This window comes from Lontra canadensis, unplaced genomic scaffold, assembly GCF_010015895.1.
Source record: "Lontra canadensis isolate GAN:19392208 unplaced genomic scaffold, GSC_riverotter_1.0 scaffold2, whole genome shotgun sequence".
In the NCBI taxonomy this organism is placed as follows: Eukaryota; Metazoa; Chordata; class Mammalia; order Carnivora; family Mustelidae; genus Lontra; species Lontra canadensis.
Genome location: NW_022630996.1, coordinates 54429612 through 54443258, shown reverse-complemented (window position 1 = coordinate 54443258; position 13647 = coordinate 54429612). Strand labels below are relative to the sequence as shown.

The 13647-nt window shown below is 38.8% G+C and overlaps 1 protein-coding gene across 3 annotated transcripts in view; it reads right to left on the bottom strand.

The window, feature by feature from the left end:
* THSD7A (thrombospondin type 1 domain containing 7A) overlaps positions 1-11170 on the bottom strand; it is a 439942-nt gene extending 428772 nt beyond the window's left edge. For all 3 annotated transcript variants that reach the window (XM_032874114.1, XM_032874130.1, XM_032874121.1), the window contains exon 1: positions 10980-11170. In XM_032874114.1, the coding sequence (XP_032730005.1) occupies positions 10980-11151 (172 nt within the window). In that variant the 5' untranslated portion in view covers positions 11152-11170. The remainder of the gene's footprint in view (positions 1-10979) is intronic.
* Positions 11171-13647: the final 2477 nt, after the last annotated feature.

Sequence of the window (13647 nt, the reverse complement as noted above, 5' to 3'; positions counted from 1 at the left end):
ATCCAGAGACAAACCAGCTCTGCAAGAAGGCCTTTGTGGTTCACACCTACAGTAAAAGATGACAGCTACTGAGTACTGACACGAGCCAGACACCATCGAAGTGTTCTGCAGTTTTGTCTCAAGATCCCTTGAAAATCACGTGAACAGGGAGATAACTAATATCATACATACGGCATGGCTGAGGGACAAAAGACGCCGAGATTAGAGTTCACATTCTCAATAAATTACAAAATGAGGTCAAGATTCATATGTGGCTCACAAGTTCATTTATTTATTACACACACAAATGCGCATAAATACACATTTTACTACTTAGCAACCAGTACTTCTTTCATTTCAAGCTACGGCTTCAATTCAACTAATCTCATTCACTGTCACGGGGAAGTAACTGACCCCTCTGATGTGCATAGTTAAGCTCTCTGGTTTGGAAAGAGTAAACAAAAATCATCTTTCAATAGTACAACCCAAATTTGAGAGAGAAAAGAAAAATAATCAGCAACCAAAGAGGCAATATAAGTGTTCAATGCCATTCTTCAGCAGGCACATTACAGCACAAACTTGCAAACACTCCCATTTATAATACTCAGTATGTGCTGTTACTGCTACCGCTATTACAACCCAAGGGATAACTTTTTATCCAGACAGTGTGGCACAATTAGAAAGTCCTGCATTCACCATACACCATGAGTTAAATGAGTCCCACTACACAATCAATGCCCATGCTCCATACATTTGCTTGGGAAATTAATTTTCCATCAAGCTCTCTAGAGAGTGCTAGGTTAACTACCTGGATAGTATACTGTATTTATGCACACACACACTATCCACTTTTGAGCCACTCTTCTATTCCCCGCATCCTGGGGGTGCTCAACACTGTGTTGGTGGAACGGTTTGGGGGAGCGAGCTAATAAGCAGGAGGCTGCCTTGACAACTTGGTTCCCGGGTCAACTTAGCAGGAATTCAGAATATGAGACTTGCACCACTTCCCAGAAGTTCAGGAAGATATTGCACGTCAATTTTCCACCAGCCTCCAGGGAAGAGCAAGGAAAAGCAAATATGCAACTACATGCTTCACTAGACCCAAGTCAGCCAGAGACCCCGCACATGTAGAGCACACCTGAAAATCTCACAAGCTGGCCGGCTCCATTGAACCTTGACTATATCACACCATTGTCTTCCTCTTCAAGAGACTGTTACCACTTCCAAACTTGGTGCCCAGGTGTTCCCCTCTAGGTGGAACAAAAGACAAAGTGTAGACCCATCTTCATGTATGGCTTATTATCTACTTAATTTCCATGTGTACTTTCTCTTTATAAAATACTTGTTTTTAGTAGGAATCCTTTCATCACGGCAACAAGTAGTGGAAACATGCAGCACAGGTTAGACTGAGGCTGTGAACTGTCACCTGAGGGTTCTGCCTGCTCTTGCTGCGACTCATGAGGTGGAAAGACTGTGTATCCCTTACTGGAGAAAACAAAGAGATGACAAGCAGATGAAAAGATGATGTTCAACATCATAGGTCATCAGAGAAAAGGAAATACAAACAACAGTGAGATACAACTACACGCATTAAAATGGCTAGAATTCAAAATACCGACACCACCAGCAGAGACATAGAGCAACAGCCACTCCCCTTCATTTGTGGTGGGAATGCAAATGGTACAGCCGCTCTGAAAGACTCTGAAAGACAGTTTCCTCACAAAATTAAACATTCTCTTTACCACATGATCCAGCAACTGCACTCCTTGGAATTTACACAACGGAGACAAAAACATATCCGCACAAAAACTGGCACACAGATGTTTACATCTTGGAAGCAACCGAGATGTCCTTCAATATGTAAATGGATAAACCAACTTTGTTATGTCCATCAATCAGTATATTATTCACTGATAAAAAAAAAAATGCGATTACAAGCCATGAAAAGACACAGAAGAAACTTAAATGCACAATTAGTAAGTGGAAGAAAAGGCTACATACTATATGGTTCCAACTATATGACATTCCAAAAACAGAACAAGCATGGAGACGTAAGAAGGTAAAAAGATGAGTGGTTACCAGAGATTTGGGAGGATGAAGGAATGGGGTGAGGGACAAATAGGTGAAGCACAGAGGATTTTTCGGGCCGTGAAACTACTCTGTATTATACTGTGATGGCAGATACACGTATTACTGCATATATACCTTTGCGTATTTGTCCAAAACCACAGACTGTATGAGAGTAGTTGAAGCCTAATATAAACTATGGATTTTAAGTACAATAGTGTATGAATATTAGCTCATCAATGATACACATGTACCACACTGATGCAAGATGTCAGTATTAGGGAGAAATGGGGGGGAGAATGAGAGATACATGGCAACTCTGTGCTTTGTGCTTAATTTTTTTATAAACGTACAACTGTTAAAAAATCAAGCCTATTAAAACTAATTCTTAAAAGATGATTTGCCTGTTTTCATCTTTCTTCCCTTGCTGTGCTGCTCCCCGTTATGTCTTACAAACTCGCCATGCCTTTATAGCCATGCATAGCTTCTTCTGAATTTAGAGACATCACTCAATAAGTTCTATATGGACTCTCTCTCTCTCTCTCTGATGGCCTTTATAGAGTCCCCTCTCCAATATTACCCACATACATGGTCATTTGAAAATTACTGTCCATATAAAGAAGCACATTTGTGCCTTTCCCCCATATCTCCTTATTTCATTTATTTCCTCATAGCATAACTTTGGTACAGCAAAAATGATACCCTAGAGATTATGATTTTACCTGGTAGACTATGCAAAATATCAGTTAGCTCAATAGTGCTTCTGGAAGTTGAAAGGACATCCTTTTGGTTAGGTCCAGTTATATATCAGAAGCAGTAGATGGATTACTTTTTAGTGTCACTGTTTTCAGTCCTGCCATGTTTCCTCTATTCTTTCCCAACATGTTAATTGTTCTATCACTTCCCCTAAATATTGTTTTTCTTATTGCTTGTGTATCCTAGGATTAAATGCAAATTCCTTTATTTTTCATCATTTTAATGAATTCTAAAGTGTCAAATATAAAGTGCTGATTAAAAAAAATGGAAAAAATCTCTACCTTATGACTCATTGGCACCTCTAACTCACACTCTATGATGTTCTTGTGATATTTTCCAGATGCCACTTCCCCAGTCTTTCTTTCATTAAGGACCATTCTAATGTGATTTTCTATGAATTCCAAGGCTCTCTTGAAATTCTAAGAGAGCCTGTTCTATATATTTACCAGACAGAGCCTTTGCTCTCCTCTTCCCAGAGACATCTCAGTGTCCAGCGTCACCAATCTGACTTACATGAGAGGTTAAGAGGTTTCATTTCCTTAGAAAAGGAGCTCAAGCACACCATGCTTCCCCAATAATCTAGTTAGAATGTCAGTATCTCATCTGACTGCCATTAGGCTGGGTTTTTATATTGTAATCATAGGCAGGGAAGAGTCTGAGTATGTGCTATACTCCATAGCACTCAACCTCAGCCCTGACTGGAACTTCTCTTATTTTGCAAACCAGGTTGCTACCTATAATTTGCATAACGAGTGACCTAAGTTGCCACAGTCTGTTAAGATATTAAAGCTTCAAAAAACCACTTGGGCTTTTCATTTTTTGATGCAAATAATCAATACACTCTTAATGAATTTTGAACACTGTGTTATATATGCTAAGAAAGAAGGGCAGGGAAACAAGATATACACAGTAGTTTTTAAAAATGTATTTAAATAATCATCTAATATGTAAAATTAAAAATTGCATAAAACCAATTCTGTGAAACATTTAATTTGGAAGGCACTGCTGACAAGACAATTTCAAGAACCTAAAATTTCAGATTCTTGAGAAATCCCCTGAAATACAGCACAAAATAAAGAATAAAAATTCTATTTATAGGGCGCCTGGGTGGTTCAGTGGGTTAAGCCTCTGCCTTCGGCTCAGGTCATGATCTCAGGGTGCTGGATCGAGTCCCGCATTGGGCTCTTTGCTCTGCAGGGAGCCTGCTTCCTCCTCTCTCTATCTCTCTCTCTGCCTGCCTCTCTGCCTACTTGTGATCTTTCTCTGTCAAATAAATAAAATCTTAAAAAAAAATTCTATTTATATAATTCACTATGAACTTGCTGCTCAAAATATTTTTATGGTATTTGGTCCATGCTGTCTACATTTAAGTGTCAAACTAATAAGAAAGATGAGATTCCTAGACTTGTTTTATTCATTTTTCATGGAGCCCCTTGGTTGGAAAAGACAGGTAAACGTGTTGAATCTATAAAATTCCTGCTTGTTATGTCATTTTTAGGGCAGGAAATATAAAAGAATGGGAGGAGAACATTTTCTGAATATCTACTATATTTAGGACAGTGTACTAGACACTTTCTATTTGCTACCTGTTAAAACTTTGCAAATGGCCTCACACTTCAGAATTTCTGTCACCATTTTAAGGTGAAAAAACAAAATCAGAGTTTAAGTAACTTGACCAGTTAGGTAGAGGCAGATTTAAACAACAGTTTCTGATTCCAAAGTTTGTGTTCTTTCCATTCCCCAATGCTGCCTCCCTTATAATTTGTTGGAGTATCTAACATTATAAATGTATCAATATGTAATTTCTATTGTATTTACCAAAAAAAAAATGATTTCAAGAAAGCACATTACTGCACTTGCTCCAGTCGCTATAATTAAATAACCATTGTATTACACAACAGAATAACAGCAATAATAAAAACTGTCATTCACCAAAGTTCCCATATATATCAAACACTGCACTAGAACATTCCATATGCTACCATATTTAATTAAACCTCAGAAAACCTCTATATAAAACATATTATTTATCCATATTAGAGATGAAAGAAAAAGATTCAGGGAGATGAACTAATTTGATAATATTGATAAAATACAACACTGTGATCCATGTTACTCTGCGTTGACACTGATGCCCATACTCTGTCCACTCTGCTCCGTCCCTATCTTTCATTTAATGAGCAAACTACATTCCAAATTAAGTATAACTGAAGTAAAGAACATTTATTAGGATAATGCAACCCTGATGTTACTACTACCTGGAATGACATACCTCTCTCCTTTCTTATTTAATGAATGGTAGGATTCAGATGCATTACAGAATATTTTATATTAGGACAAGTACATGAAAGAAAATAAAAGGATAATACTTATTTTTATTTTATATTGAAGAAGTAAGGGATTACTTTACATACAATTAACCATGTAAAGGACACAGTGATTGCTGTTTAAAGTATTGCCTTGTATTGGATGAACTTACTTCAAAAGTGACTAATGTGAGAAGTAATCTCCTTGAGGAAAAACACACACCTATAAATATCCTAATCCCCTGAATTCTGAACAAGGGCTAGTGTATACTTATTTCTTGCATTTCAATGTAATTTCACTGTTATAAAAATTAACTCAATTTGGGGTTATACCAGAATTAAAATCTTTTGCATAGTGAAGGAAATCATCAGCAAAATGAAAAGCCAACCTTTGAATCACAGAAGGTATTTGCAAATGATACATCTGATAAGAAGTTAATAACCAAAATACATACAGAACTTACATAACTCAACACCAAAAACCCACAAATAACTGATTAAAATGGGCAGAAAACCTGAATAAAGATTTTTCCAAAGACTTATCAAAATAGCAGACACATGAAAAGATGCTCAAAACCACTAATCATCAAGGAAATGCAAATCAAAACTACAATGAGATGCCATTTTATACCTGACAAAATGGCCAGAATCAAAAAGACAAGAAAAAATGAGTAGTAGTGAGAAGGGAGATAAAAAGGAACCCTTATGCACTGTTGGTGGAAATCTAAATTGGTGTAGCTACTGTGGAAAACAGTACGGAGATTCTTCAAAAAATTAAAAATAGAACTACCATATGATCTGGCAACTCCACTACTGGGTATTTACCCAAAGAATACAGTAACATTAAATCAGATAGGAATCCCTGTGTTTACTGCAGCATTATTTACAATACCCAAAAGATGGGAGCAACTTAAGTGTCTATAAATAAAGAAGGTGTGTGTAGGTGTGTATGCATATGTATGTGTATATAGACACACACATAATGGAATATTACTGAGCCATAAAAAAGGATGAGATCTTGCCATATGCCAAAACACGGATGGACCTAGAAGGTAATATGCTAAGTGAAATAAGTCAGACAGAGAAAGACAAATACCCTATGATTTCACTTATATGTGAAATCTAAAAAAACAAAACAAGTGAATAAACAAAAACAGAAAGCAAAAACAGACACATAAATACAGAGAACAAAACGATGGTTGCCAGAAGGGAGGGGGTAAATGTATGGACAAAATGGTGAAGGAGAGTGGGAGATACAGGCTTCTAGTTCTGGAATGAAAACATCACGAGAATAAAAGGTACAGCATGGGAAGTATAGTCAATGGTATCGTAATGGCATGTGGTACAGATGGTAGCTACACTTGTGTTGAGCATAGCTTAATGTATAAATCTGTCAAATCACTATATTATACACCTGAAACTAATGTAACACTACACATCAATTATACATCAATTAAAAAATAATAAATCTAATTACTTCATTAAGACCTTTCTGAAAATATGTCTGTGACAGAAATTGATAGAAGTGGAGGTATTCACTATTTTCTGTCCTGTTAGTCCATCACATTTTATTCAATGCATTGATAATCTCAATTTAGAATTGCCAGGTGAATATTATTAGCCATAATTATTAGTGAAAAAATTCCATACTCTAGAATATTAAAGAATGAAAAGCACTTATCAGTAACTATCTTCCAATAATAAGTGCTTTACCTCTGGGTGTATGAAATAAGTTTTTCAACTATTCACACAAAGACAAGTTACCTTTCAAATAAATGTGACAAAGAAGTGTTAAAACATTTAACTTTTGTATTTTAATAAATATTTTAAATATCTTATATTCTGGGGTTTTAACTATTAAAAAACAGCAGAGTACTGATTTAAATATCTCTGAGTTATTTCACTTTATCAATATTATACATTTTCCATTATCTTGTTTATTATTCAAATAGGTTTATAGCTCCACCAATCCAGTTAAAACATCCTTTCCCAAAACACTGTTAGGTATCTTATCAATTCTCCCTTTTACTTGATCATTTCTGAAATATTTCTTAATTCCTTTCCAGTCTTTCAGAAGTGTTTCACTTTTTGCCACCATCTCCTTCATAAAACATGTTCCATTAGCGCATATTGCCACTTTACTCAGACCTTTTCTGACCATACCTTCTCTGACTCTTCCACTTGTCTCTCCCTGACAGTGGCCCTTTCAATTTCAATATTCTCTGTGAAGTATCCTGGCCCTTCTTTTCAGTATTTTTCTTCTTTTAAGGATCCCTCCAACTACCATGCTCAGTTCCAAGCCTACACTTTCAGCCTCTTTCTCCTAAGCTATCCATCCAATCACTAGTTTTCCCATTAGATTTATTCATCTGAATGGATTACTACCTCAAGTTTAGCATAGCTAAATTAAATTGATATTCTTCTCTAACCCCAGGAAACCTGCTCATCTTTCACATTCTTGGTTTTAAGTAACTGGGTGCAGATATGATGGAGATCTTCATGGGATGAGTTCCTCCTCTCCTTGGCAAAGAGCTTCCTACACCCTAAAGCAGAATAATACTTTCTGTAGTGTGACCCCCAGCCTGCCTCTACTCACTCTTCACATCTATTCCCCTTTGCCTCTCAGTCCCTCTCCTTACCCACCTCCCAGCCTCTTCACTTCTCTCTCTGTCCTGGACAAAGAATTTGTCAATCCTCTGTGCAAAGCTTTCCAACAGTTTCCACTTGCCTAGAGGTTAAGCTCCAGACTCTTTACCAAAGTTTGAATGTTTTCTTACAATCTTTCCCAACCCATCAAATTGGCATTATACCCATTCATTCCCACCAAAGATCCTAGACCTGAGTTGCAGTACTTTGAAAACCTAAGAATGTTGTTGTGCCTTCCATTTTCATTTGCTCTCTTCCTTCTGTTTCCAGTGTACCTCCATGCCTCCCAGAGAAAAAAAAATTCAGCTCTCGCCCTTCAAAACCCCAATCAACATTAACTCCTCTTTAAAATTCTCCACAACCCCCTTTATCAGCTACACAACATCCCTGTTGTCCTAGTGTTTTGTTCATGAGTATGGCACCACCAGGTTTTAACTGTTGGGTATTTACAGTATTGTTCAGTTGTGAATTTCTTGGAAGGAAGGGATGACAATATCCTAGTCAGCCTCTACCTCACTGACTTCCTGTAACGCATACAATAAGTCCTCATAACTCCTTGTTTTGAGTTGACTTGAAAAAACTTTCATATAATGTACACTTTAAATTTTCATATTCTATACATTAGATATCACATATCATGTATTATAGACCTTATGTATCATATGCATATATATTACATGTATACACACTGGTTAATAAACTATATATACATATGCATACGTATATTTATGGTGTAAGTATGTGCATATGTATACATACATATCAAGCATATCAAACATCAATGAAAGGCCCTTAGATATCATCTTTTCTAACCAATGAATATTACGAAATCTAAAACGAAGAACCAAAGTCATTAAATGACTTTGCCAATGCTCTGTAGCTTGTTAGCGATAGATACAAAGTTAGAGTTCCTGTCTAGGAACTCGAGCTCCTCTTCCAGTAAACCTTTTACTACATCCCTGCAATTCAATGATCTGACCAATAGTGTGACTCCCTATAATATGCTGTACGAAGACCAAGTGTATTCCACTGAAATAGACATCCTGGATGGTCTCACCTCATTTTCTCTCCCAATTCTCTTCCTGACTCTTTAGTTTCATCAAGTGATACACACTTACGATTCTTTCATCTCTACATTTTCATTTCCAGTATATCCCTCTCCTTTAAATATTCCCTTGTTCTTCTGATAACAACTCTCGATCTCTTTATACAAATAAAGAGATTTTTCCTTCACCCCCGGAAAAAAAAAAATAAAGAGGTCGTTATTTTTCTCTCCAACTTATTTCATTGTTTTCCACCAAACCAAGGACCACCATCAGAGGGCTGTCATTATCATCCTCACCATGCTAGTTGATATTTGCACACGCACATGACTTTGAAATGTACAGATCACTTTCTCATAACTCACTCATTCAATCTTCATAATACTGTGAATAGTCTGAAGAAAGTATCATCACATTTATATGCTGCTGAGAAAACTAGGGGTCAAAAGTTAACTGCCAACCTTCCTATAACTAGCAAGAGCTGGAACTGGCACCAGAACCAAGGTCTCCATACCCTTGCTCCTGAGAGTTTTCCACTATTTTAAACAGTTTATTGGCTTGTGTTCCCACCATGACATTTATGTTGACATATATTGGCACCTCAGATGCTGCACAGTGAATACTGCCTAGACTCTTCTTCGATCTGAATTACTGCTGGGCTTTTCTTACTTTAATAGCACAAATTTCAACCAAGCCAAGTACTATTTCGCCCAACACTTACCTGAGAAGCTCTTACCAAGCATTCAAATAATACCATTTAATGGTAAATTATAGTTTGATTACTGTTTGTTGTGATGACCAAGCTTTTGAAAAGCAAGATCATGGGTTTAGCTAAATCAGAGCAGGTCTTCAACTCTTTGTTTTAAGCTGAGACAAATTAATATGATTTCATCTGCATCCACCAATCAACTAATATTTAAACTCCAAGTGTTAACAAGAATGGCTAATGCTAACATTCCAAATGGCTTTTCTAAAAGTGTGTGTGATTTTTCTTGCAACATGTGGAGACAAATTAGGTACTTTGTCTTGTAATAAATTGCTGTTCAAGCTGCTAAGTTGCCAGATAGATGCTACTTCTTTAAAATTTCAGAATATCAGTGTAATTGTAGAGCAAATTAATCTGTTTGCAGCAGGGGGCTACAGACAGTTGAAGCCAGGAAAGAGATCCATTCTGTAACTTGTTTACAATCCCATAACAAATACATCTTTTCCCTCCCTTCTATTGCTGCCTTCTCTTAATGTTTAGGCATTGCCAAGAGACTCTTAATATATCCTTACCCCTAAGCAATAGGAATAATTCTTCTCACTTCATTCCTATGAACATGCCAAGTTTCAGGTCTGCTGAAGAATCCTCCTCATCCTTGGCGGGGGGGGGGGGGGGGGGGGGGGGTGGAGAAGAGCCACTGGAGAAAAGGGAGTAATTCCTCACTTGGTATTGTTTTCCTGCCTGTCACTGTCCCACCAGGACCTCTAGTCAGCACTTTGCCTGGAGGTTCTGAGGCACTATTAGTTGCTGCTTTTGTTAGTTGGTTGGAAACAAAGCAGAACAATTCTCAAGGCAAGAAAAGTTTAAACCTAAACATTCTTACAATTGTGCACTTTGGGAAAAAAAAAATCGCGCAATTCATTCGTTAAAAAGTGGTCTTTATACCCTCTCCGCGAGCTCGGTGGAGCCCCATTCGCCTTTAACTGTTAGAACTACCCTGGCTTGGCTTGTTTCCACGTGTCCCACATATCACAAAGCTATACTTAACAAATTCAACTCCATACCCACATATATCATGGCATTGAGCAAACTGCAAGACAGAATAAAGACCGGCTCTAAGCTGTGTGCCCATTCTTTGCTGGAAATATATTCAAGAAACTCCTAGTAGAACAAAAATCCAGAGGTTAAAAATGCACTTCGTTATGAAAGTGCGGTGTTGGTTGTCCTCATTAACCACAGAGCTGCGAGAGAAATATCATTCCGGTGACTCACTAATGCCTCTCAATTGTTAGGTTTTTCTTTCCTAATAGCATCGGACATGACCTAATTTGCTTCCTAGTAATCATACTTTTCCCCTTAAGGTCGCAGGACACCCAGGCTCTCAAGGGGCGCAGGGGCCCCTCCTGAAGCCCAGCAGTTTTGTAACATGGACCCGGACGCGAAGCTGCGAAGAAGGGAGAACTCTGTCCCACTTACCCGTCTTCCACAGATACAAGGTGGGTGCCTCCGCCTCGCCCTGAGCCGCAGCCCCGCAGGCTCCCGGGCGCAGCAGCAGCAGCAGGAGCAGCGGCAGCAGCTGCAGGACCCCCCGGCGCGGGCCCGCAGCGCCCGGGCTCCGGGACGCAGAGCGCCTCGCTGGCAGCCCCATGCCGCCCGCAGCCGCTCCAGGGTCCGGATCCGGAACGCGGTTGGCAGGGAATTTCTCTTTGCCCTCACACCGTCTTCCCAAGGAGTACAGAAAGCAAAGCTCTTTCCTGCTATTGTTCGTTTCAGATGAAAAGGAGGGAAAGCGCGTTTAACACCAGGGAACAATAGCGTCCGCGGTGGCCGTGGCTGCAGCCGCCACCGCCGCTGGCGGGGATGCTGCTGCGGCTGCCATTCCGCGCAGAGTGGCAGGTCCTAGCGGAGAGGGAGGCAGCCGTCCGCAGGGGGCCCCAGCTGACTGAGCAGGTCCTGGAGGTCTGGGAGGCAGCGCAACCCAGTCGTCGCCAGCTGGAGGGAGAGGAGGGGGGCGTGAGCCGAAAAGGAGCAAAGGGGGCTGGAGGCAGGAGGCGGCGAGAGCGCCAGGGCAAGGAAGGAAGGAGCGGAGGGGAGAGGGGGCACCTCGATCCAACACGCCCGCCCAAAGAACTCCCTTGCACATGGTGCGATGAAATATGTTTGGAAGGATACACCAATAAAAAGAATCATCACCCGACAGGCTTCGGCATGACAAATAACAGGCATTGAAATTCATCGTCATCCAAGGAGTCACGCGTTGGATCTAGTGGCATGCTGTTCTTAGTGTGTATTTACACAAAGCATCAGTGTTTATAATTTATTTTTAAGCGATGGCTTCTGAATTACTTTATGTGGGGAGCAGTATTTATGATCAGGTTGTGAAAAACATAGTAGAAGAGCGGAGTTGTTTACTTGCTGTTGAAATGCATTTGAACACCTTCCTAAACGTTGGGTTTCTTTTTAACATAATCTGTTCTCAATAGAAATATGAACAGTACGGATCCTACTGGGACAAATCGAAGTACATTGTCTTTTAAGGTCTTTAAAATTGAAATAGGACTTTATTAGCTAGTTACGTGGATAAAATTTTACAAAAACTAATCGTAGAATTTTATTTCAAACACACAGTAAATAAAAGTGCTATCCCTTTATCTACTTCTGTCAAAAAAATATGCTCCTTTAAATACCCACACAGTTGTGAGTAAAATTAAAGGGAAAAATGAGTTTTCATTACTTAGGTATCTCCAAATTAGTACACTCTTTACTTAAAAATCCTGGACACTAATTTCTCTGAACTCCTGCTGTAGAAAAATGCCTTTCAGAATCTAAATAATCTAATGTTTTGGAGTCTTTTGTTGTGTTTTTACTTTCTTTAAACCATACACAATAAAAGAATGTGTGAGAAATCAGATAATGCTTTGCCCTTTCTCTCTTTCTCTCTTTCCCTCAATAATAACCTTTTATTAATTCATTTTCTAGTAAAGCTAAAATAATAAGGCATGTAGCCAATTAAAAAGTCAGCAAGCAGAAAGCCAAAGAAAACTATCCACATCCGGTCAGCAATACTTGGCCAAATAAAATTTACAAAGCAGGAAAACTACTCTTCATGACTTTACTCCAACAGCACAGCCAACTCAAGAGCTTAAAATGAGGAAACTACCGTTTCTGAAAGAGGAAACCTTCCATAAAGCTCTCTTGGGACGTCTGCCGTTTTGCAGATCATTCCAGACACAGCCCTTATGCATGCATTAGATTAAAAGCAGGTTTGATCAAATAATTCCCAGGTCCTGCCTGTTTAAGTATTCTGACATCAGAGGAAATTAGCAATGTGTAAGGTTGCAAATTTGGTCTTTGTTTACTTTCCACTCAGGCCTCTAAGAGGGAATTAAAAGCTCAGAGAGTCCTAGCTCTGTGAGTCTGTGATTAAGAGAGATAAACTAGTGTGGATTACTATTCCTTTACTGGTTTAAAAAGGGGGGGGGGAGACAATGAAAAGATTATAGATTGATAAAGGATACAAAGGAAGCCTGATCTTAACAAATGTATGGTTCCCTAAAGGAGCATTTGTTTCAACAGTTAGACCAAAGAAGAACATAGAACCTGCCATGGTTTCCTCAGTTCTGTCCTTTTAGGGCAAACTCCTAAGGATCCCTCCGCAATGGCACTGCTCTCCTATCCTGGCTGTGTTTCTTTCTCAGCTCCTGTCAGGACCTTTCCGGTTTGCCCTGAAACCCTCCAACTCCAGGGCAAGGAAGATTTCAAACTGAAGTGCTGTGTTCATAACAGCCCAATTTAAGCATTCTTAGGGAGTCCCAAACCAATTCACCAAGTAGAAACTCATTATATAACAGAAGACAGAGAATCTAAAGAGTCAAGTTAGCACAATTTAATGTGCAGGGTAATTAGCCCTTCAAGAAGCCATCAGATGCTATACTTAATAGCTTACTGTCAAAAGAAAATTTAAGAGTCTGATGTTTATATTCATCCATGATTGTACAGTAATTACTCATCTGGTCAAGAGTTTAAACATTATAGCTACAAGTTCAAGCATTATGTATTAAGAGCCAGGAACCACTTCGAAGTCAAAAATTTACTGCAATTTAAAATACACGACTAGGGTGAGTGTTCTGCAGCGATGTTTGAA